At 34.1% G+C, this 24,619-nt stretch overlaps 2 protein-coding genes across 3 annotated transcripts; one reads left to right on the top strand and one right to left on the bottom strand.

Annotated features, from left to right (window-relative positions):
• Window positions 1–153: 153 nt before the first annotated feature.
• Window positions 154–3,380, bottom strand: LOC7466761 (vacuolar protein sorting-associated protein 20 homolog 2). The gene is made up of 6 exons (XM_052454390.1): window positions 3,152–3,380; window positions 2,512–2,664; window positions 2,285–2,437; window positions 1,674–1,757; window positions 549–699; window positions 154–450 (listed from the first exon to the last, which is right to left on the bottom strand). Exons 1-6 carry the CDS (start codon window positions 3,251–3,253, stop codon window positions 425–427), a joined length of 669 nt encoding a protein of 222 aa, XP_052310350.1. The 5' UTR covers window positions 3,254–3,380; the 3' UTR covers window positions 154–424.
• A 1,610-nt stretch (window positions 3,381–4,990) lies between these two features.
• On the top strand, window positions 4,991–24,008 carry LOC18100926 (ubinuclein-1). Of its 2 annotated transcripts, XM_024605742.2 has the most exons (13): window positions 5,701–5,725; window positions 11,101–11,187; window positions 12,187–12,279; window positions 13,101–13,177; window positions 18,860–19,466; window positions 20,126–20,225; window positions 20,342–20,451; window positions 20,567–20,653; window positions 20,908–21,012; window positions 21,484–21,624; window positions 21,715–21,762; window positions 22,063–22,164; window positions 23,304–24,008. In XM_024605742.2, coding segments are annotated over exons 4-13 (1,704 nt in total). In that variant the 5' UTR covers window positions 5,701–5,725; window positions 11,101–11,187; window positions 12,187–12,279; window positions 13,101–13,175; the 3' UTR covers window positions 23,706–24,008. The 2 variants fall into 2 exon arrangements, with proteins under 2 accessions (XP_024461509.2, XP_024461510.2); XM_024605741.2 differs by lacking the exon at window positions 12,187–12,279 and having other exon boundaries at window positions 4,991–5,725.
• The last annotated feature ends 611 nt before the right edge of the window (window positions 24,009–24,619 follow it).

The following is a 24,619-nucleotide window of genomic DNA, read 5'->3' as shown; positions in this document are numbered from 1 at the left end:
TTGGCACCTTACCGAATTTTAACCAAACTATTTTGCTTGCCCACAAAAAGAAAAAAATTTACCGGACTAGCACCAATGATACCATCACAGTCATGTACAGTGTGTATATATGCATATTATGGGGATGAGAACAATTTACAGTAGATGAGAACATCAGGGAGTAAAGAAATTTCATTATCTAGGAGACTGAATTTATCCAAATACCAAATATGTTATCCACATGATAAATTTACAGTTATGGACAGGTCTTATGAGGATGATTGCAATAGCAAAAACAAACCAACATGATTGCAATTGCAAGTATTTATCAGGTTGAAAAGAATTCGTAAAGTACAAGCTTAGATTAAGGTCACCACGACATGAATCATATAGGATGGCCAGCAGCTCCATGAGACTGAAATATTGCTGTAAATGTTTTCCCTGATCATGCTGGCAATGGTTCCTCCAAAACTGCATTTTGAAAATTGTCAGGTTATTGAATTGCTTGTAGACACACACATGCACATATAGAGAGAGGGAGTGAGGGAAGGAGACGGAGAGACACTGACCTTTTCTCTTAGTGGGGACCTCAGCTGAAGAAATTTCAGCATCATCCACCAGCACAGGTGGTTTGGTTGGTACATCAGGAAGGTCCAACTTCTGCTCCTGTTCCTCAGACACAACTATAGTGGGCACTTCTGGCAAGTCTTGAACAGCCACCTAAACAAACAAAAGAAAGTTTATTTTTCAAATAAGAAGAATAAAAAGGGAAATCGAGGGACTTTCTCAAGATCGACAGAGTCAAGACCAAGAAAAAGCATGTGGTCTACCAACAGAAAGTAGTAATAAAATTTACCAGTGCATATACAGCCATAAAATAAGAAATATTATAGTACGGCAAAATCCAATTCATCTAATTGTTCTTCAACTATAAATCTTCCCCTCAATCTTCTATAAAATCCAAGGCAACAGACATATGAATCAACATGTGAAATGCAGAACCCATAGCTCCCAGTGCACTATGAGTTGAAATATCTTATGGGGATGGCTAAGCTGTGGTCATGGAAAAAGGGAGGAAAAACTACTGAAGAAAAGCTCATTTACATCCTGGAATGGCTGGATAGGTAAACAGAAAAGGAATAAAAGACCAAAAAATAACGTTTTCCCATATATTTAAGCAAATCTCAAATATTCCAGTACAAGTTTGCGTGTGATTGTCCAATAGTCACCATTTACCCAACAACTCAGTCCTAACAAAACCATGAAAGGTATGAGCGTACTAAATCCATCACATCTCATTTCTAGCATTCCCAATTTTTTTTTTCTGAAGCAACCAGAAGATATCATAGTGCACCATATCATAACCTAGCTGAACAACAAGAACTGGCCAGTCTAACAAGTAAAGGCTAAGTACATTGTAAACCATTAACTTTACCACTAAACTGAACAAAACCTCAAATCAAGCCTTAAATTAGAACTAAATGGGTTTTGCAGAATGAATAAAATGAATGGTTTAAACAGACATATAATGCAGGAGGCTGAACAAAACCTCAAATCAAGCCTTAAATTAGAACTAAATGAGTTTTGTAGAATGAATAAAATGAATGGTTTAAACTGACATATAATGCAGGAAGCAGTATTAGAAACATACAACAAATCTCGTAAGACAGTAGTGGTGTAAAAATTAATCATACCTGAGTTTCCAAGTCCTCAAATTCAGCTAAAATCTCCTCTTCATCTTCTGCTGATAGTTTTTCCCCCAGGATAGCATTAATTTCCTTCAGAACCATTAGAATTTTAATACATACGAAAAGGAAAAGGTATAGGGAAAAGGAAAACTTGAACAGAAGGAGTGACAAGTGGCAAAAGTTCATATTCTTCCCCATTAGAATGGTGCAAAATAAACACTACAAAGTCACTGTAGAAGCACATACAAGCATCAAGTTATGATCATTATAAATGCAGTACTAATGTAAGAACTTCTGCAAAGATGAAAGAGCATTTCTATTTTCTATATGCTATAAACATTATGTGATATTGCAAAAAGTTTATCTTAAGGAAATATTTTTAGACATACAACTCAATATTGAATTCCATTCCCGTGGTTCTAAATTACTGACAACTTCAGATCCATATACAGCACCTGTATGTTTTTATGTGTGTGCATGCATATACCATACACATACACAAGATATTTTATGTGTGTGTGTGTGTGTATCAGGGATTGATAATCCAACAAGATAAAATATCTAAACACAATGTCAAAGATAGTCCAGAGCTACACGAGGTTCAATATAAAACTCACATCTTGGTAAGCTTTAGCTTCAGCGGTATCATCCATTAGCTTCTGAACATCATCCAGATTGACCTCACTTTGTATCGCCTTGATTGCATCAGTACCTGACTTCAAACTCTCAAATACAGCTTTCTGCTTGCTGGCCAGCTCAATATCTGCCAACTGAACCAAAACGCATATTGTAGAACATCATATAACATATGAAACCAGACTACATTCTCGTGATTTTTACGCACTTGTTGTTCGACATTAATGAGCCACGTATCCACTTGCTTCAGCAATTCTTCTTGTGTTTTCTTCTTCTTCAACGCTAACAATGCCCTGTCCTTTCTCTTCTCACGAATCAAATCTTTAGCAGCTAGCTTTTCCGCTTCAATCACAGTTTCAAGCTGGAACATTTCAATCACAAAGCAAAGTAACAACCTCAAATAAGCGATCGCTTCCTCAAATTCAGCAGAAGAAAAATAACACATTTCATCAACAAGAAAACATCACAATCCTCCAGAACACACTTGTCCATTTCAAAATTTTAAAACTGACCCACTTCTATAAACCTAAAAAAACACATTCTCCTAAGCAGCGCATAGCAAAAAAAGTTTTAATTTTTTATAGTTTTTAATATAGCAAACCAACAACAAAAAATGGGTCTTAAAAGAACCAAGAAAAAATCCAAACTTTCCCTTACCCTTTTGTTGTTACATAATTTTACTGAGAAATAAACATTTAAGGCACCAAAAGACAGATATTTTATTTTCAAATTCCAGGGTAATCAAAATTTTGATTATAATTAACAAAAAAAACACGAAAACCCCATTAAATATAATATCCCAAAAAGTCATAAAATTGAATTAAAATAGAAAAAAGAAAGGGATCAACCTGTTGTTGATATTGGGCAAGCTTGCGTCTTTGAGTCTTGAGAGAGAGAATGGCTCGATCAACATCTGTTATCTTCGGTTTCTTCACAAATAAATTTCCCATTTATCAATCTGATTAGAGATTTAATCAGCACAACCTTTACAGGCTAATTAATTGAAGGTTTAAGTTGCGAAGAAGCAATTTGTTTTTTGATGCCCAAAAGTCCTGTTTCAGTTAAAGAGTCCAACAATTTTTTAAATTCTAAATTTTTATCTTTCTTGCTTTTTATTTTTCTTTTGATTCATGTATTAGTCCCTAGTTTTTCAATAACGTTTTAAGTTTGTCCCTCTAGCTTCAAAAACTTCATGGGATGTTTGCTAATTTTAATTTGTTATAAACGTTGTGATGTGTGATTGTGTGTGTTGTATTATATTTCATTACACTTTGTTGTAAAATTAAGGTCTCTAAAATTTAATAATCAACTACTATAATTTTGAAAAACCAATTTATTCTTTTTAAATTTTTAACTTCAGCATCAACTTCCTTATTCTCATCATCGATTCTCATCGATTTTGATGTGCAATTCTCATCGATTTTAATGGTTGATTCCATTCCACAAAGAAACTAGAATCATAAAAAATTTTAGTTTTAACATCATATTCATTTTAATAAAAAAATTGTCTCCTTCGCCTATATCTCTAAAACAAATTCTCGAAATTAGTTATGGATCCGTGATCATTATTTTCATGATCCTTTAATTTTGTCTTCTTCATCTATATTGATTGACAATATAATTCTTCAACTTATCATTACAATTTTTATCATCACTAATTGATAAGTCAATTCTATAATTTGTCTTTACATGTCTTACATAACCAGCTCATGAATATCTCTTTCTTGAGGGAGAATCTTTTCATCTCCTTCTACATAAGCACATCCTATTTTGTGATCCCTTTTCTCAGTCATGGCCATTCAACAACAAACAACAATTAACAATTAGGGTTCATTGCGCTTTAATACCAACTAATAAAGAAGAAACAACATAACAAAAATAACAATCTCAAAACAAAATATAATTACGCTGAATAGGATCACAACACCAAAAAAAACATAATTTTAAATTTTATTACTTGATATTTTCTCTAATAAAAACTCAACATTACATCTCTTATAGATTGCTTATAATTTTAAGTATTTTTTTGCATTAATTCCTTATTTAAATTTAAATTAATACCCTCTCTCTATTTTTTAAAATTGTTTAGCTCTTATGTTTTAAATAATAGTTTTTTTTTCATGTTTATAATATTTCAAAGGGATTATTGTAATTTATTTTTATATTTAATATAAATAAATTGTATTTACACAATGTACTTATCAAAATGAAAATAATTTCTTCTCGGTTAAATATTTGAATACTCGTATGTTTTTTATTTTAATATTTAATTAATATTAATATTTTTTTTAATTTATCGATTTGTATATATTTTTTAATTTATACATTCTTGTATTCGCTTGAAGGATAAGTTTTTCAACACCCCCACCTGCTTACTTTTCCTAGTCTCTTAGTTAGCCAGTAAAAAAGAGATGTTTCTCTTCGCACCTCAGATCAAATCAAGAGGCACTGTCACTGTCAAGCTGGCTTTACCTGATTTTGACCAGTTCATCCTCTTCCCTCGTTGGGAGCTAGATCATGTTAGAATCAATCAAAAGAGATAGGCCATGGCATTACAGTTATTAATTTTTTTTAAAAAAAATTAGGATACAATAAACAGTATTTGTAATATTAATATTTATTTTATTGTATTAAAAATTAACTTGAAATCATATATTAAATTACGTAACCACTATTCGTGCGAACATCACAATCATTTTTTATTTTAAATTTTTTATCATCTATTTTTATGAAGCCAGCATTTTTCTTTCTCATAAAAAAAAAAATCCACAATTCATCCCTCTTCAAAGGAAAAAAAACCCGATTTTTGCAGCACCAACTTCCCAAAAAAAAAAAAAGGGGGCAAATTTGGAGACTTTGAACACACGATCCTCACATAAATGGAAGGTAACTGAATCTAAGAGCCAGGTGTATCCTCTCTTACAATTCCCCAACAGAAACGGCAAATAAAACCAAAAGCAAAACAAAAACCAGCAACAATGCGTTCGATGGTTTTCCAAATTTTGCATTTACACCTCCCAATCTTTCACAACATTTTTCACTATCCAACACACACCTTTTCTGGGTTTCTCTTTTTCTCTCCTCTAATCCACTAATCAGTCAACCCCACCTCCAAAGATCACATCTTTGTTGTTTACACCATTCCCATGACATAAAAAGTCTCAAACTTTGGAATTATCCATTCATTCATGGAGGTTGGTAATACCAAACAGGGTGATACTGGTAGTCCTCCTAGGCAAAGGTTCTGCATTGAACTCAATCCTGGAGAGACAACAATAGTGTCATGGAAGAAGCTTTTGAAAGATGCAGCAGCAAACAAGGCAAGCTCGTCTCAGTCTCAGAATCAAACTACTACTGCTATTGATGCTGTTGTGGAGCCTGCTTCTGTGGATACTGACCGGCAAGAGGCTCAGTTTTCTCTGGTGAGATATTATTGAGAGCCCATTTATGTAAATTGTTTGTTTTGTTGTAATTCTATCTGGGTTTATGTTATAGTTTATGTTTTTATCTGTTTTTTTAATTGAATATCATGTTTTATTAAGTGTTTGCTGTAATATTTGATGCTGTATTTGAGATAATCAAATGCAAGTTCTACATGTGATAATTTCAACTTGTTTCTGCGTTCAACTTTATGTTGGGAAGAAGAATTATTTTATGTAACAAAATCTTTGATGAATGGAAAGAAAGTAAATAACTTGATTATTTGAGAATGTTTATGTCAATTTTGCTGATTTACTAGTATCTGCTTTGGATTTAATAGCCTTCAGTTACTTTTAAATTATAATTAGTTTGCTGTTTCTATGCAGTTATATTCATAGGAGATCCATAATGGTTTGTTTCTTATTAACTTTATGAATAACTAAATTTAGGTGCTGTTTTTCCCCCATCATTTTGATTTCATGTATGTATTAAGTACCATGTCAGCTGTCTCCATTTGTTGATATATGTATTCATCCATGGTAACTATGGTTGGAGTTGTAAACTTCCATTTCTAATGTTGGAATCATTGTTTGAATTCCATATCTATTATCCTCCTTTGTCACAAATCATGTAAATTCCGATATGTTCTTGCCTTTCTGGCATCTAAGAGCTTTATCGTATATAAACTCAATAATTAGCTTTAACCTTCCTTTCCAATGTCCTTCCATGGGGACGTCTAAATTAGTTTAAAATATTCCCAAGTATTTTTCAGTGTAGGATGATAGCTTCCTACTTTCAGGTTTGTCGTGTGGCTTGTTCTTCCAACAGTATCACAAGAGGAAAGCTTAATTCCAAGACCTTGTATGATGTCACTATATGACTAACAGATCCTATTTAATGCTTCAGGCATTATCTTTTATCATTATTTTTCCATGAAGCACTCAGTTAAATGTTTTATTCTGATTTTCTTTTCATCCCTCAATGGCTATTGGCAATTATCTAGATTGTTTTTTGTCACTTTGACATGATTTCATTTTGGCTCTGTTCGGGCTTAACCAAAATAAAATGAAGGGTTTGATCAAGCAACTCTCATTTTGAAAAATTACATAATAGCAAACACATACTTTTCTCCTATGTTTATAAACTGTGTTCTTTTCTTTGCTTTCTTTTTTCCTGAAACACTCTTTTCTGGTTCCTTTTCTCCTACGTTTGTTTTCAACACAAAATGATAATCTAGTATAAGTGAAGTGGCAAGCTTATGACTTCTCTATGAACATATGATTTTTAGGCGGTGAATAATTTTATGCTGTGTAAACTCCAATACGAAATCCTCCCAAAAACAAAGAGGTAAAAGAAACTAAAACAAGAGAGCTCTCAAGTCTATTCTATACTAGAAAAAGACATGAAAATGTTCTTATCTCAGCTAATATTATGAAAGGTAATTTTTTTCCTGAAAGATTTTTAAGATTACAAACACTAATTGTACCAAATCGTTTTATCTCAACTTGGATGAAAAGATAATTGCTTGTCCTGAAAGTTTTTCAGATTACTCGCATCAACTATGCAAAATTTTTGCAAACAATGCTTAGATCTATAAATCTTTTCATCCTTTCCTTTTCCAAGACCCTCAAACCACATCAAACTGCAACTCCAAAATTACCCTTGCATCTCCTTTTTCAATATTTTGCTTTTGAGTCTACACAAGTTGTTGAATCGTCTACATCTTGGTTGCCTCGCAATTAGAAATTAGTAAATAATATGTTTTAGTGAATGTGATACATTCCCACTTCAATCCTTGACTTACAAACAAATATGTAATTGTTAGATAATAATATAAATCATATCCTGGGACTTCACCTAACAGTTTAAGCTATTGAGTTGAGATGGTTCTTTGACATGATATCAGAGCCTTGATGATCAAGTGGTCACGAGTTCGAATCTCATCATCCCCATTTATTTAATAAAAATTAAACACAAGGTAGTGTAAGCCTGTGCAAGTTTCAAGCCCAAAGGGATTTCACTTGAGGGGGTGTGTTAGGGAATAATATAAATCATATCCTGGGAACTCATCTAACAGCTTAAGCTATTGGGTTGAGATGGTTCTTTGACAGTAATTGTCCTCTTTGTTTCCTAATCTTCTCAAAGAGCTTATCTTTTATTGTTGGTCCATGGAATTGTGCAATCAAAATTACACTAGCCATATTAAAGTGGTGTTATGCTTCTCATGTGCTTTTTCTAGCAAAGGTTGTTTTCAGCACAAACTTGTCATTTGGTTTAAAAAAATGCATATGATTTCCTATGGAGTTCAAAAATCTTGAATTTTTTTTTCCTTTATAGCCCTGCAAGCTCATTTTTAGGATGAAATTATCTACTTTAGCATTAGCACAAAGAATCCATACATGATACACAATAGAGTTTACATTGGGTGTCAAACTATCGTACCCTCCTCTTTTTTCCGGGCTCAGGACCAACTAAGCTGAGCCAAGATAAAACGAGGGAAGGGTGATCAAAATGGTCCTCCATCCAGTGTATGTCACCAAGAGGCCTTAGTTCGGAGAAGTGATAAGTCGACATTGAAAGGAAGAAGCATGGAAGACGAAGATCTAAAATAACTTGTAGGGATGTGGTATTGAAGGATCCAAGTCTCTTGATATTGAGGTGAATTTGGTTAATGATCGAGCTGAATGGCACAAAAGGATCTGATCCAAAGTAGTTTGAGATTAAGGCGTGGTTGTTGTTGTGGCATTAGAACGATGAAATCTAGATCTTTTAGCTCAAATTGAGATTACACTAAAATTCATAAGTACGGAGTTTACGAGATAAGAGGTTTGTATATACTAAAATGTTTCTTAATTTTTTTATCTAGATAGGTTAAAATACTACATAAAAAAGGGAAGATGTGATTAATGGAGAGGGAAATGGGATTTGTGTTCAACAAGAATACAAGGTGTTCAATACACGCATACATGTGTGCTTACACTTAAACTTGTAATGTGAAGCATATAAATTTATTTGCAAACAATAAAATTATCCATAAATAGCTAAGCAATTCTTCAAGTAAGAATAAACTTTGAATTTATGAAGACCACAACCATGTATAACAAATCCATAACAAAACTATAAAAAAATAGGCAATGTGTATGTTGTAGGCATTAGGAATGTGTCGATGCTAGCACACTCGTCAATGTTGATGTTAGCATATTGCTTGCATTTTGTTGATGTGTCGACTGTCATTTCAACAATATTGCTAACATGGACAATGATTGGTGTGTTGACATATACAAGTCACTAAGCTCAATAGTTGACTCATTATCCTAATGGTATCGTCAAGTCCCAAGCCTTGACATTTATAGTTTCATTTCTTAATTTGCTCACATCTTGAGTAGCTGATTAGGAAACACCATATACCTTTCCTGGTAGTTCCACACTTGAATGGACATGAATGCGGTGTTTGTAAGTGCTAGAAACATTAAGCTTTTAGTTTGATAAGCAATTTCTACTTAACTCTTATAAACCTTAGTTGCAAGTTGAAGTTGAGTTTCTTTTGGTGAATGGAAGTTGTTATAAGAGCCCTGAAGGTTTTTTGACAAGAAGTATGTAGCTTGACTTATTGTCCTTAATGACTTTTTATATTTATTTTGCACACTTGTGCATGTTTTTGTGTGTGTGTGTGTGTGTGTGTGTGTTGGGGGGAGGGGGGGGGGGGGGGTTTGGGGGTTTTCTTCCAATTTGCAATGGATTTTTGTTATTGGTAAATATTTTCTTGTTCATTAAGTGTACAAATAATGACTATTCTCTTTTTAACTTTCAATTATTAAATGGATATGGGATGTTATGCCCTTTGTTCTAATTTTTTCATATCCATTGCATTTCTAAATTTGTGAAGTAAGAAACTTAAAAAATAGATGATTTATATCTGTCAAAAAAGTAAAAGCTTACATAAGATTGAATTACATATTAAATCATCTTAGATTACCTAAATTCAATGATGCAGCTGGCAAAGTAAGGTTTGAAATCTGCTAGCAGCAAGTCTCCCCAAACTGGCTTGCTCAATGGAGTAATTGTCACTGATGTTATGATTTTTGTTACTCTCCTTTTAAGACATCCATAAGCTATCATGAAAATATATGGATATGAAACTATATGACACTGTTGTAGATGAATGATCTGGTGCATATTGCTATATTCAGAAGAACCCGTCATGTATCAATACCTTAGTAAAAGAATATCATTTAGGAAAGTCTGGTTACAGATAGGAAATTGTTGGAGATTTCTCATGGTTAACATTGCATTAAATGTGGATTTATATGGCATGCAGAATTCTATGATAGGAAAGAGTGCAATATCTCACTAATGCTGTATGTATGGAGTATTAAAAGAAGATATGGCGGCATGAAAATATTCTAGGATATTATGCTATGCAGAATGGTAGAATGTGTGCATGCTTGTGCATGTGCACATTGCTAACATAATTATTTGTTCTTTTGTAAAGAGTCAATCCTTATAGACAGGGAAACAGTTGGGAAACTGGCGATGATGTAAGTTCGTTTCACAAAACTGCACACAGGTCTAATTCTACAAATATTTTTTGCATGTGTTGTGTGAGTTATCTAACATACTTATTTGTTTATTTATAAAGGGTCATAATTATAGACTGAAACAGTTGTTGAGCTTGATGGTGTAAGTTTAACATAATTTATTTACCTGTTCTCATAATGTTCAAAATATTTCGAGGTAGAAATGGCTGTTGTATTAGTTTGCTATTGATAAAACCTTTCTCATATTATTGTTATAAACTATTATTGTGCTGACATAATTGCAGAAATGTACAAGCTAGTGTCAGATCTTTCTCATCGGCAGAAACCTGTCATCTCCTCAAAATGTATAAAATGCCAAAATAAAAAGAAGTGACTAACAAAAAACTTCATCTTCATTGTTATAGATTTTTATCCAAAAAAAAAAGTGATTAACCTTAGATTTTATCTGTAGTTGTAGATTTAACTCGCGTCCCGTTTTCAAATTAATTTCATCTTATAGAAGGATAATTATGAAATACTGGAGCAATATGTGCATTTGGACGAGTAGCACTCTCAACTGTGCTCCAAGTATATTACTGCATAGAAGACTGCTTATTGTAGGAAAATAGTGATGCTTGTTGTTTTAATTCATTAGCTGGGAAGTAAACATCATATCCATATGCACTTTGTTATCCTTCTCCAGGAGTTTACTATGTTGCATGTTTGGCTTTATGGATGCGCTATTGTCTGTTATGTCATCTCCCGAATTGCATCTTTCTCGCTTTCTTTTCAATCTACTTCTGCTGAAACTTATTGAAATCACTATTCATGATACCTTTTGTTGTGCTTCAAAATTTCAGGGCCAGCCCACTGAATCTGTATCAAAAAATGCACCTTCTTCAAATCATCTTGGTTCTGTTATTGAGAAAATAGAGGGGCTCTACGTGGTATGTAAAGTTCTTTGCACTTCGTCTCTGTTCTTTGGTGATAATGTAACACAGATTGATGACGAGGTTCTGATATTCATTGCTTTTATTTGGTTGAAACATTTATTAGATGCTCTTCACTTTAATTTCTGGAGTTTCTTAATATATGTGCACCAGAAAGATTACATTCCACATATAGCATTCTAATTATTAACAAGCCAACAAAGATCCCTTGAAACTGATTTTTTATCCATACAGCTTTAGGATCGGATATGGCCTAATTTCATCATCTTTTCCTTTTAGTTTGATTGTCCAAGCATTCCAAGCCTGGCTCATCTCCTGTACAAGTGAATAAAATTTTTTCTTTTAGTTTTGAAATTGTTTTCTCTTATTAATTAGCGGAATCAAAACATCTTTAGAGTTATTTCCCTTTCCTTCTATATCTTAAGATTAATTACTGTTCAGACCAGCTGAACAGTTTTGTGTTTATTTGCAGATAATCTTATTACTATATGGCTAATTAGTCCTGATCATTTTTGGCCACTTGGTCTAGTATTATAGCTCCAACTACTCAACCAAGACTCAAGCTTTGGTAGCAGCACACTGTTAACCCATTATATGACTAATTAATAAAACAGCAAGAATAATATGGCCACATGTATCAAATCTATCTTTTTCCATGTTATTTTCAAGGTCCAAGCATTATAGTTTTAGACAGGTGAATCACAAGTGCAACCTGGACTGTTTATATTCACCTTTCAGATAAATGCAGTTTTCTTTTTTTCTCTGCAACTTATTCTTGGTAACAGAAAAAAAAAATGAAAAATAAAATAGAATAGAATACTGCTTTGCTAACTTAGCTTGCTATAGCCAGTCCCAAGCATGGATAAAGGAGGGGGGTTGTGGTAGGTTAACAGCCAACGTAGAAGAATTTTCACATCTTATGTATAACTTGTGCTTGGTACTGCCAATGCCTGAGAATCTTATGTGATGCCATGTTTTGACAATTTACTTTTTTAGGGTAATCAGTGAAGCGATGAGGAAGAACTTGATGGTGTTCCTGATAAAGTTCAGTATGACACTGATGATTCTTTCATAGATGATACTGAACTGGTTGGTAACATGGCTATAAATTTTTTAATGATGATGGTAACTACAATATGAGTCTAATATTGATAGTGAATGAAATATCACCATCATCAATATTTTGGTGTCATTGTGTTAACTTGGTTATAGAAATGACTGGCAAAGAGCTTCAGTAAAAAACAGTCAGTATTATTTCTTTTACTGAGTTGGTTTCCACGTAGATGTAGTGACTTTAGCTGGGTCTTTTGCTTTAAACGTCGATATGTTCAGCTCATGACTAAGACCAGTCTTTTGCACTGTAAAATACATGCCACAATGATTCAGATAAGCTCTATGATGCAGTTGAGGGAAAAACCACTTTGGTCCTGCTATGTGTTAGTTTGTAATAATCAGTAATTTAGAAATTTTGTTCTTATTTATGAAATTTCTTGTTTAGGTTATTTAGAATTTATTGGAATTAGGGTTTTGTTATGGCTGTTTTTCTTATTGAAGCTTTTTAATCCCTGTATAAAGCACCTTCTACACCTCGTATTCCAGGGGCAGCTATTTTGGTGATTGACTTGATATTGAAATTTGCCATATTTTAGATATTGCATTTTCCTATTGGATGCTAGGTCTAGTTTGTTCACACTGGATTTCTAACGTTTCTCTTTATATTCCAGAGTTGTTCCATTGTAAACTTGTCCAACACCACTAGTCCATGATTTTTTCTCACTGGTGTCATATTATTCCAGTTGCTTTTCCCCTGAAAACATTTCTATCGTGGAAAAAGTTGGTTGTTAATTATTCCTGTGACATTATAGTCCTTTCTGGTAACTTGTTATAATGTTGTCCATGACATTTCACAGGATGAGTATTTTGAAATTGATGGGTCAACTACCGAACATGATGGATTCTTTGTGAATAAGGGAAAATTAGAACACATGTGAGTTCTTGTAAACTCTTCTTGTTCACCTGTCTTTTGGTAGTTCTGTCTTTTTCATTCCTTTTCTGTCTCAGTGCAATTGGGATCCCATGATGATGCATTGCTAAAGTTTTGATAATTAGTTTGAAAGATTTAAACTAGTATGGTCTATTCAAATATTTGGTTTTTGCTTCAAAATAATTCAGTTCTTTGCCTTGCTTTAAGCATTTTTTTTTAAAATGATTGATTATTTTGATATTCACTGGCTATGTGTAGTTCCTAGAACATAGATATATAATGGATATGGGCATGCACTTAATGTCTATGAAATTTGATTGTGTAAAGGGTACCTATTAATTGTGAATATATGAAAATGTGGAATGTATCACCGAAGAAGCTTTTGTGGTTAAGGAATTAGAGTATCTTCTTAGTTCATGTTGAAGGAATGTGGAGGATTTGTCTACTATATGAGCAAGGTATTTTTGGATTTTTTGAATTACAATTAATTACATATTGAATCATCCATTGATATAAGATGCCAAAATATGGGTTTGGGTTGTCAAAATGGTTTGGATGCCTCTCTCAATGGAGGATCTTTTTTCATTAAATAGTCAAATATTAACATAATTACACCCTACAATCGCTCTTGAATCATAATTATAATCTCTCTAAAAAGGTAACTATATACCTATCAATCAATCTCCTAAATCAAAGCTCCTCAGATCAAGTAATTGCATATCAATCAATCTTCCAAAATCAAGATATTATAACTACCATCCTCCTCAAATTGATGTCGGTGGTTGGATTACGAAGCATCAATTGTCAACCATGAATTAATGTTGATGACAAGATAAAGCCTTGGTAAACACATCAGTTGTTTGAAACTTTGGGGAAATGTAAGGGAGATTAATCACATATTGGTTAAGTGCTTCATGAATAGAATGACATTCTATTTCAATGTGCTTGGTGCGCTCATGAAATACCAGATTGTTAGCAATATGAATAACACTAGTGTTATGAGTATGAAGAGGAACAGGAGTTAGTTGAGGAATACCATGTTCTCCTAAAAAACCTCAAAGCCAAACAATCTCATAGCATGATATTCAGACTCGGTTAAGGATTTAGAAACTTGATCCTGCATCTTACTCTTTCAATAAATAAGAGCATCACTAAGAAACATGCACCAACAAACAACTGAATGATAAGTATCAGGATAACCAACCCATCCGCATCGCTAAAACCTATCAAGTGTAAAGAAGTCCTAGTAGGAAAAAATAACATGCGACTAGATGTACCCTTGAGATAATGAAGGATACGTTGTACAACAACCAAGTAAGAATGACAAAGGTCTTGTATAAACTGACTAACTTGTTGTATAACAAAAAAATATATCAAGTTGAGCAATTGTCAAATATTTCAAACTCCCTACTAGTTGTTGATACGATGAGGGATCATATAATAGCTTACCATTATCTTGTTGTAGCTTTAAGCTGACCTCTATTGGTGTAAGGACCAAGTTATTGAATTGAAGACCGACTAAGGTGAGAAACTCTTAAATATACTTGTGTTGATGCAAAAATATGATAATCAAATAGTGGTGTATCAAAAGACAAAAAATATTGCAAGGTACTAAGATCTTTCATATGAAATGAAGTGTTAAAATGCGTTTGTAGTTGTTCAATCAATTGAGAAACAATATCATCTACATATATAAGAAGTGCAACAATCCCGGTAGGAGTCATTAAGAGAAAGAGATGAGTTAAACTGATTTTGAATAAAATTAAAATCAAGAGTAGAGTGAAACTTCTCAAATTAAGCATGTGGAGCCTGCTTCAATCCACCGCTTTAAATGACAAACCTCAGGAAAGGAGTGAGTGAACATGCCAAGTAGAGGAGTCATATGTAGATCTCTTCTTTGATGTCTCCATGCAGAAATGCATTCTTCACATCCATCTGTTGGATTAACTACCCTTTCAAGGCACCAATAGCACATTCTAGTGTGAGTAGTGGTTATCTTGGCCACAAGTGCAAATATTTCCTTATAATCAAGCCCATACTCTTGTTGATTTCCAAGAGCCACCAGACACGAGCTTTATGGTATAAACCCAACCAAAAAGCTTGACGTTATCAAAACAAGGAACAATATCCCAAGTGTGATTGTCCTAGAAAGCCATAAGCTCTTCTTATATATCTTGCTTTCATCATGCATGAATAGAAGCCTAAGAGTAAGACTTAGGTACAATAGTAGCATTAAAAGTAGCTTGAAGAGCTATTTGAGAGAACCCATACCTATTTAGAGGATGTAAAATCTGAGATGACTGATAAGTTTAGCTAGGACAAGATCAAGTTTTGGGGCTAGGTCAAGCAATGGGATCGATGCATGACGTCTCGGACACACAAATACTGACTTAAAACATTCAATAGAACTCAACACATCATCAAGATTAGAAAGCAAAACTGAAGAGGAATCCTAAGTAGAAGGCTAAAGAAATATTGATTTTCAACAAGGACTAATTCTCACTTTTGGAATACCGGTGTTGGAATCAAAAGGATGGTAAACAATAAATGAGAATTTGGCTTCTTTTTCTTAATTATGTTTGAAATAGGCCTAGAGGTCAACACTCGCACTTAATGGGCGTTGTGGGATCGTGCTGATCCAGCCTAGATTTACTTATCATGTTGAAAGGGAAAAGAATATGAAAATAGATTCTCATTAATTCTTAATACGACATCTAAGAAAAAATCTTAATTAAGATGAGTTGATTTTGAGTTATGAGAAAAATACGAACCACACCAAATTAAGGAATAGTAGACCACAAAAATCAATATTTATATTTGAACCACCCCAAATTAAAGAATGTTAAAAACACGAAAATCAAAGTTGACTCGTTTACCCTTAATGCGACATCCAAGAAAAAACCTAATTAGGATTTACAATTACCAGGCCAACTTTGAGTTAAGAGAAAAATAACAAGAATATAAAGACATACATTGCATTAACATTTTCAATACAATATCCTTTACCTTTAATGTGATGTTTGATGAGAAACCCAAATAAGATTTATATTTCTAGATCGATTTTGAGTTACGAGAAAAGAAAAATATAAACCAATCGTTATGCAAAATCAAAAACACTTGAACAAATTCACATAATTGATCAAACTAAACACATATTCAATACAATTCAAAAAAATCAATAACATATTTGAAATTATTGGAGAAATAATCAATTGCTTTAAGGGTTTGAAAGTGACCTTCATGAGTTGCTAACGTTGATTGGAAAGTGCTAGAGTTTGGCTGGACACCAGTGGCGCGTGGTTGTCATGTTTTTTTTTTTTTTTTGGAGATGAGCTAGGCAGTGTCAGTGCGTGTCATATTTGGGTGAATTTCTATCGGGTTTATGGCAATAATAAGGGAGTGGTTTTGACTTTTGTGGGGGTTCGATTTTGGCAAGAAGAAGGCAAATTGGGGCTTCGACTTTTAGAGAAGACGAGGACAGTTGATTTGGCTAAATGGCAACGGGGAGAGGTTGTTGTTTTTGGTAAGGGGGCTATATGGTATGGCTGCGTGTTGACTAGCGTGTAGAAAGGTAATTCGGGTTTCAGGAATGTTTGGTTTACAATGACAAGTGGATGATCAAAGATGTTTCGGTAGCAGGGGGTGTTGGGTTTGATCTGGTTGGGCTATGGTCGCGGGCTTGAGAGTAAATTGTTTTGTTTGGGTATGGCTAGTTTTTTTTTTTGTTTTTCTTGGGTAATCTCTTCTTTTTTCTTTTCTTGGGTATCTCTCCTCTCTATGTAGTTTCTCTGTGATTTCTCTTTCATGATTTTTTCCATCTGTCTGGTGTTGGTCTATTTAGAGGTCATTCCCTATTTATCCTTTCCATCTCTTCTTACCACTTATGCCTTTTATTTTTAACTCGCTATCTCTTGATTTCCTTTTTTTTCCCTATCATGTAGTTGTGGAAAAAGAATTAAACTTCTTTTTTGATTTTGGTCCCTCTTTTCTTTTTTATCTATCGTTTCACTCCTTAATCTTTTCTCTCTCTTTTTTTAATTTTTTTAAAATATTGGGACAGGTGGTCAAAAATAGGTTACGACAAGTTTATCAAAAACTGATCTTTTTAGCTCTCATGATGAACAACTTCTAGTGCTATTAAGGTCTCATTAGAAATGGTAGAATGAACTAACCCAAAATGATAAATTAAGAAATTCAAAATAGAATTGTTCAATAAAAAGATTACCTTAGTGATAGTCGTCAATTTCTAACTTCTATTGAAACTTTTGAACATCATTATTTTGAGAATAAATGCGCTGAAGATAAGTCTACACCTCCATTGCAATAGAAAATGATTGAACATTATTCACCACATGTAGTTCAATAGATCCAAGTGCCCAAGAGATAATACAAGCATCCTTGCTCTTTCAAGAATCAATCTCATTGGGATTAGTGGGAGCATTAGATGATCCTTTTATGTGACCCTATAATTCTGTCATTCACAAACATCTTGAATTGAAACTCTCAAGTGAAGTAATTCTTTCTATCAAAACAAACAATAAAATTTTGTTCTCCATGATAAATCAGAAGAAGAGAACTAAATTAGTGGAAAAATAGACATTGATGTGAAAAAGAACTTTAAACTGCCAAGAATGGGAACTTCCAAAATACCCAACTATGTTGGTAACGTCCAGCCAAAACATAATCTCTTTACCCCCAGAAATTGCCTATAGCCCAAACCCATGGAGTCTTAAGAGAGAAACCTAAGAAATATATCCCACAACTTGACCCAAAGAGTTCAGCAGAACTTATAATTTATGCTATGATACCATGTAAAAATAGTACTATTGATTGCATACCAATCAATCTCTCTAGATCAAGCTCCCTAAATCAAGTAATTGCATACCAATCGATCTCTCTAATCAAGCTCTTTAAATCAAGTAATTGCGTATCAATCAATCAATCTATCTAAATCAATATATCACAGCTCCACCTTTACATAAACCAACTATAATTTTTTTTTTAGTGGTAATCTGTCACATATAAACATAATAACAGAACACAACTCCGGTGTCTTCCTTCTGCAATTTTCAGTCAGCGGTAATGTCAAAATATGCTTTGTCAACTCATCACTCGCGCCAATGTATGTGTAGAAGTTTTCCTTAGGTCTGAACCTCTCCCTTGTAACCATAAAGAAAGGAAAAGAAAAAACTCATCACCAGTATTCTCGTAGAAAACTCAACTCTTCCTTTCAGCTATGCATGAGAGATGGACGAGAAACACCAACCTGACTGGTGAACATGTGCACACTTATTTTACTGCTTAGGATATGGAGAAGACGAAGAGCAACATCCTGGTTAAGGCATGAATTGAGTTGAATATTATACTTGTATGTTCTGGATTGTAGAATAATAGTGACACCTTTTCCTGTAATTGGAAGATCTTGAACAAAGATGGCCACAGAAAATTTGGGTGTCTAGGTATAAAGGTAAGGACATTCATCATTAATATAGGTACAAGAGATTACGATGGGTGGTGGAGGAGCATACACTTGCATGTGAAGAATACATTTATAGTTCACTAACTGATTTTTATAGTTACTGCCATTCTGTTCTTTCTCGTCTTTGGCCAAATAGCATGTCATCGTACTTCAAGTAGTTTCTTCATTTGAACATTGATCTGATTTTCTTTTATCTGCAATGCCAGGAACAAACCGATCTCATCCACTCACTGCCAGCCAAAGAAAAGAAGGAATAATATACAAAAAGCTAAAGAAGAGAAGGATGATGATCATGTAAGAAATAAACATGCAAAATTAGGTCATGCAAGTATGGATATTGCTACAAGGAATAAACCTCTGGTTGAACCATTTCCAACCAACTCTCAGAGTTTAGCTGCTGATGGTGAACATCATCATGATGGGAAACTGCATTCATTGACTTATCCCGTAGGATCTTCTGACAAAAAGCCTGCTGCTCTTGATATAAGATCTGAAAATTCATCTTATTCAGGAATAACAAACAGGGATGAGTACATCTCCTGCACAAGACTGAATAACACTGAAAAACAGATGAATGGAGTCCTCCAGCCTGTGAATTTGGGTAGAAGTGTGAAAGATACAGGTGAATTATCTGTAGTTGCATATGAAAAGAATCAAGAAAACTATGCTCCCAGCCAACTTGGGCTGCAATCGAAAAGATTAGCTAGTAAAACCAGCAATACATCCTCTTCCAAATTTTCTCAAAGAAACAAGAAAGGAAGACATGAACTGCCTGACCTGAATCTTCCTCAGTATCCAGTGCAAGCTGAAAAGGTAATAAGTTCTGATATTCACCAGAAATCCCAGCACAAAAGTATCCATCAAACTTGTTTTGCTTTCCCTTGCAGCTGACGGGTGATTTCTTTTGAAAACGTTATTTGGTGATTTGTCTGCTGAATACTGGTCACTAGCAGGATAGTTCTTGGCTTTTAATCATATAAGAAACAACATTATTAGTTAATTTGTTGCTGTTTAATCTACTATAGTTTGCATAAGAAACCCTTCAAAGTTTCAATTTTTGCTGTGAACACAGTACTCAGAGTGATGTTTTATTTTCAGAAAACATTGATTTATATGATTGATGCCTGTCAATTATCCTTTTTTTGTTGCATTGGAGATTACTAATACAATTATAGCTGGTGAAATAGTAAAATCATTGGTCTTTCTTCTCAGGATACGTAGTTATCCTTTTCACTACCCAGCTCGGGGTGTATCTTTAATTGGATCATGCACTATAAGATGGCTTTGTTTTGGTTTGCAGACAGTCTACTTGATAAGAGGGCATGAAACTCAGTATGCATGAGTTCTCAATTGCATAAAAATTATGGATCCTTTCTCCCTCACCCCTTGTGTGTGCACGTGCTTGTTGTGTATTTGCAATATATGATATGAATTTCATTGAGATTAAACTCATTTTTATTTTATTTTGGCAGAAAACTGCCATCATACTTCCAAAGGATGTTTCTAGCTTGCAGCTTAAGGGTAGTACGCTTGAAAGGGCCATCAGGGATTTAGAGAAAGTGGTTGCAGAATGTGAGTAACCCAATTTTGCAAGCAAATTTGGTCTTATACAATGAGAAAATTTGAAGATATCTTTAATAAATGATCATTATTTTCCAGTCCAAAGATATAAAAATCTTTATTTACAGCTAGACCGCGGAATATTGAAGTTCAGGATACTGATGCCTCATCCACAGCTATCAAAAGAAGATTGCCTTCTGAAGTGAAGCAGAAGCTTGCTAAAGTTGCCAAGCTAGCGGTACAGAAATCATTTTCCAATTTTTTCTCATGTGGAACTTTACACTCTCTCTCTTTATCTCTCACAGACAGAACATGTGTAAGATCTTGAACTTAATTTTCTCTGGTAACTGCAGCAGTCAAGCCAAGGAAAAATATCAGAGGAATTAATCAATCGCCTTATGAGTATTCTTGGGCATTTAATTCAGCTCAGGACACTGAAGGTATTCGGTTTCATTACAATTGGATTAATAGTTAATCGTAAACACACTAGAGGTTTTCATGATCAATATAGTTCACTGTAAGTACCAGTGTTGATTATCTTGGATCAGCCTCAGATGGAATAGTGATTATTTAATCCTGGAAAATTATACGTTGTAATTGACAGATATTCTAATGCTCTTCTTTAATCTGATTCCATGCACATAAACTGATTTCCCCTTCCTCTTCACCCTTCCTCCAAATTGTTTTTGTACAGAAAAATCTGAGAGAAATGGTTGAAATGGAACCAACAGCAAAGCAAGAGAAAGCTGACAGATTCCAGCTTATTAGAAGGGAGGTCATGGAGATGATAGAACTGCAGGTTTCCAATATGCTCAAGTGTTCATTTCCAATTTAAATAAAGCTCATTTTCATTAAAACATTATGTAATTGAGATTTCAATCGATGTGTGTATGTTAGCAATGCATCAAGAAGACTAGTATTTGCTACTTTGTCTCTGTAACAGTTGATGGGCTTCTAATAAATTTGTTTTATTCCTCTCAACATAATCTGGAAAAGTAAACTGAAAACAGTGTCATCTTGTACACTAATTGGCAGTGTAACCGAATGTTGTTTAGTATAGTGGAGAGAGGAAATGATCATCATTTTTTTCTTTATTGGATTATTTTGCATTCCAGTAAGGTGCATCTACAATCACAACACATTTTCATTGTTCCCCTTTTTGCATGAATGACTTGTGTAGAAAGCAACAGTTTAGTAGTTTAAACTTTTTGCTAGTGATGTTCCAAAGGACATATTATTGCGTGCTTTACTGTTGCTATGTATGATAAAGCAGGCATCTAAAAGAGAGAAAGCAGGTGGTGACTTTCAGAAAGCAATTATTGATGAAGAAAAAGGAGCTATGGATGAGAAGGATGTTATGGACAATAAGATGGAAGATAAGATATGTGATCTTTATGAGCTATTTGTTCAGGTATAACTACGCCATTATTTTACTTTGCTTCTTGTGGCAAAATTTGATAGTTGTACTATGTTCTTGATGTTACCCCTTAATGTTTTCTAGGGGATGGATGAAGACAAAGGTCCACATATCAGAAAGTTGTATGTTGAGGTACTCACTGTAGCCCTTCTTTTTGTTTTTAATCTCACGTAAAAAGTTTATCTTATTATTGCTTTTTATCTGGTTTATGTTAGCCATGCCTGAGAGTTTATAATTTTATAGTACTGTGCCTGCTCAGTTACGGAATGCAAATTTCATCTTTATAAAGACAACTTTTTGTAGAGATTGAGAACCATGATTAAATTTTTTTTTGGAAACAGTGACAATCTAAAGAGAATACTATAAATGAAGAAGAAAAATATATTTAGTGCATATGATCAGTCTGTTAACTCTTTATTTTATTCCATTCAGCTTGCGGAACTGTGGCCTGATGGATCTATGGACAACCATGGGATAAAAAATGCTATTTATAGGGCAAAGGAGCGTAGAAAAACATTCTACAATAATGAGAAGGCAAGAACGCGCTTCTTCTTTCTACTACTACTACTACTCCTTCTGCTGCTGCTACTACTACTATTATTATTGATAATTTCTTCTTTCTCTTCTTACAACACTCAATAACGATGATTTATGTTAAAGGCTGTTCATATTTTGAACAATCACTTTCCAAAAATATGTTCATAATTTCACAATTCTTGTCTTAATTTTCTTTCCTTGGAGAAAGTGAAAGAAGATATGGTGAGAAGTGTATTAATTCACAGTTTAAAAACCAGATGAGAAAATAAAGAAATATGTTCTGAATATGAGATCACTGTCATTTGAAACTTGTAGGGTTTCTGCTTTTCCTTGCAGTAGAACTACTTATGAACCAAATCTCTCTGACCAAAGTCACAGCATGTATAGGTTTGAATAGGTAGATACCAAATCTTCTTTCACTAATGGTGACATGAGCTTTATATTATTAAATGGTGGAAAAAGCTTCCCAATTTCTGAAGCCAATTTTCCCAAAGAATTATTTGAGTTTTGCTAAAACATCCACCTGAATTTTTAGACATGTTTTTTTCAACATCTTTATGTTCACGGTGTTCAGATGTTTGGCTTTTTAGATAATAGTTAATCAGCACCATCACCATCACTGAAATCACAGGCCATTTGGAGTCTTGTTAGCCATTATATGATGTAAACCTCGGTTCTAATTCTATTGTCTCGGGCATTGGATGCAATCCCCGCTGAATTAGCTTGATAACGAACTCTTTACTCAAACATAATTAACGATTATATAGATAATTGAGGTGAAATAACTGTGATGTGTTGTACTTGTCTGGAAGTCATTGCATAGTACAATGATTGAAGTCTTCAGTTTGAGAGCAGCCGCTTTATGCCAGGTGCATTTATTAGATCACTACACTATTGTGGACCTTCTAAAATATAGGCTCTTTGGAAGGAGCATGTGAAGGAATTCCTCACTTTATCTTTTCTTCTATTATTTTTTATCCTGATGAAGTGGCTGAATACAAGACTCTATCTCCTATTCCTTGTATTTGCAAGCCATGAACTTTTACCAGTCAATTAAACAATGACTCTTTCTCTCCCTGTCTCTGTCTCATTAGAATACATTATTTATATTTGGTGATTGCTTTGATTGGGTTCAGGTCCAAGAAAAAGCAAGGTTGGAAGAGGTGTCCAAATGCTGGAAGGATATTAATGTTGGTGGGAAAGCAACTTCAGTTGCTCAAGCAAAACGTGCACAAGAAGGACACAGCACCCCAGCAGCCATCACTCAGTACCTCTCTGGACCTGCAAAACCTCTTCCTCCATTCCTAAAAGGCCGTAATGATGATTCTCCTAAACAAGAGAAGCTTGAGAAAATGACATTTCCTATGTTGAAAGAACAAATGAAGCAGCAAAGGAGGGAGTTTAATCGTGGATTAAAAAAATCTTCTCCAAAAGTGGACAAGGAATCTCACATGTCCCACAAGCAGGAGGTTGAGCAGCAAGATGGCTTGAAACACCATCTGACCACCTCTTCTTCAAGCTTGGGACAGCAGAACTGACCAATGGATCCAGTTGGAGGTTCACAGCTTGACTGTGCATCAAAGAACTTTATCAGTGATCTTTTCTCATAATTTGTGCCTGTCCTCTTCCAGACTAGGCATTTTGCATAGTAATAAGTAGGGAATATAGTTATCCTGCTATTTAGTTAAGTTATGCTAAGATAGAAATAGCAGAAAACTAATACTAACGGCAGATTAGGCAACTAATATTAATACCCAGTTGGTATTTTGAGAACTTCGCAGGAAGAGGAATCTTTGTTTAAGCACCTTTATGAAATAATAATATCAGTCCATAAAACTCTATACGCTTGTCTGATCTGGGAAGTTTGGCAGCTGTAGGAAATAATAATAATAGTTAATCAATGGTAATTCTTGATGGTTTGTAACAATAGAATGCTTGGCTACATCTTTAAGCAGAATGTGCTCCTTTGTACCCTGGATTGTGATCCTAGGATAAGTTTTTGCTTTCTTTTTATGCATAGCTTGGAAGTGCAGAATGTGAACCTAAAATCTCCTTTTTGGAGGAAGGTGAGGCTATTTGCAGACATTGAATAGTCACTAAAGGTGTTTCGCACAGCGCTCGAATCATTCAGAATGATACAAGTTATTACCATGAACTTTGGAGGCAAGTACAGGAGTATAGACCGATGATCTTGAGAAAAACTTTTCTTCTGTTTCTGAACATGATTGATTTTGGATTTTGCGAAGGAGGTAAAGCAAATATGTATACTGCGTAGCCAATCAAAGTTTCTACTCTACTGTTGGTTTGCTTTTTCTTGATTCCTTTCCTGCAGGAATTCGTGCTTCTTTTTTTAGCTTCAAGCTACGGCTCCTTCATGTATGGAATGCTTCTTTCTTGCGAGGGACTAATTATTTTGCGTAATAAAGAGTGATGCATGGTGACATTGCCTCTC

The sequence above is a fragment of the Populus trichocarpa genome, chromosome 7, assembly GCF_000002775.5.
Source record: "Populus trichocarpa isolate Nisqually-1 chromosome 7, P.trichocarpa_v4.1, whole genome shotgun sequence".
Taxonomy (NCBI): Eukaryota; Viridiplantae; Streptophyta; class Magnoliopsida; order Malpighiales; family Salicaceae; genus Populus; species Populus trichocarpa.
This window is presented reverse-complemented; position numbering and strand designations above follow the sequence as displayed.

Excerpts from the sequence above, each read along its gene's own strand:
- LOC7466761 (XM_052454390.1), bottom strand. The coding sequence starts at position 3,253 with ATGGGAAATTTATTTGTGAAGAAACCGAAGATAACAGATGTTGATCGA. Across the intron at positions 1,758-2,284 it reads AAGCTAAAGCTTACCAAGAT|GAAATTAATGCTATCCTGGG; the intron begins GTGAGTTTTATA and ends ATGGTTCTGAAG. Across the intron at positions 700-1,673 it reads TTGAGGACTTGGAAACTCAG|GTGGCTGTTCAAGACTTGCC; the intron begins GTATGATTAATT and ends TTGTTTGTTTAG.
- LOC18100926 (XM_024605741.2), top strand. The coding sequence starts at position 5,492 with ATGGAGGTTGGTAATACCAAACAGGGTGATACTGGTAGTCCTCCTAGG. Across the intron at positions 20,226-20,341 it reads AGAGAAAGTGGTTGCAGAAT|CTAGACCGCGGAATATTGAA; the intron begins GTGAGTAACCCA and ends CTTTATTTACAG. Across the intron at positions 20,654-20,907 it reads TTCAGCTCAGGACACTGAAG|AAAAATCTGAGAGAAATGGT; the intron begins GTATTCGGTTTC and ends GTTTTTGTACAG.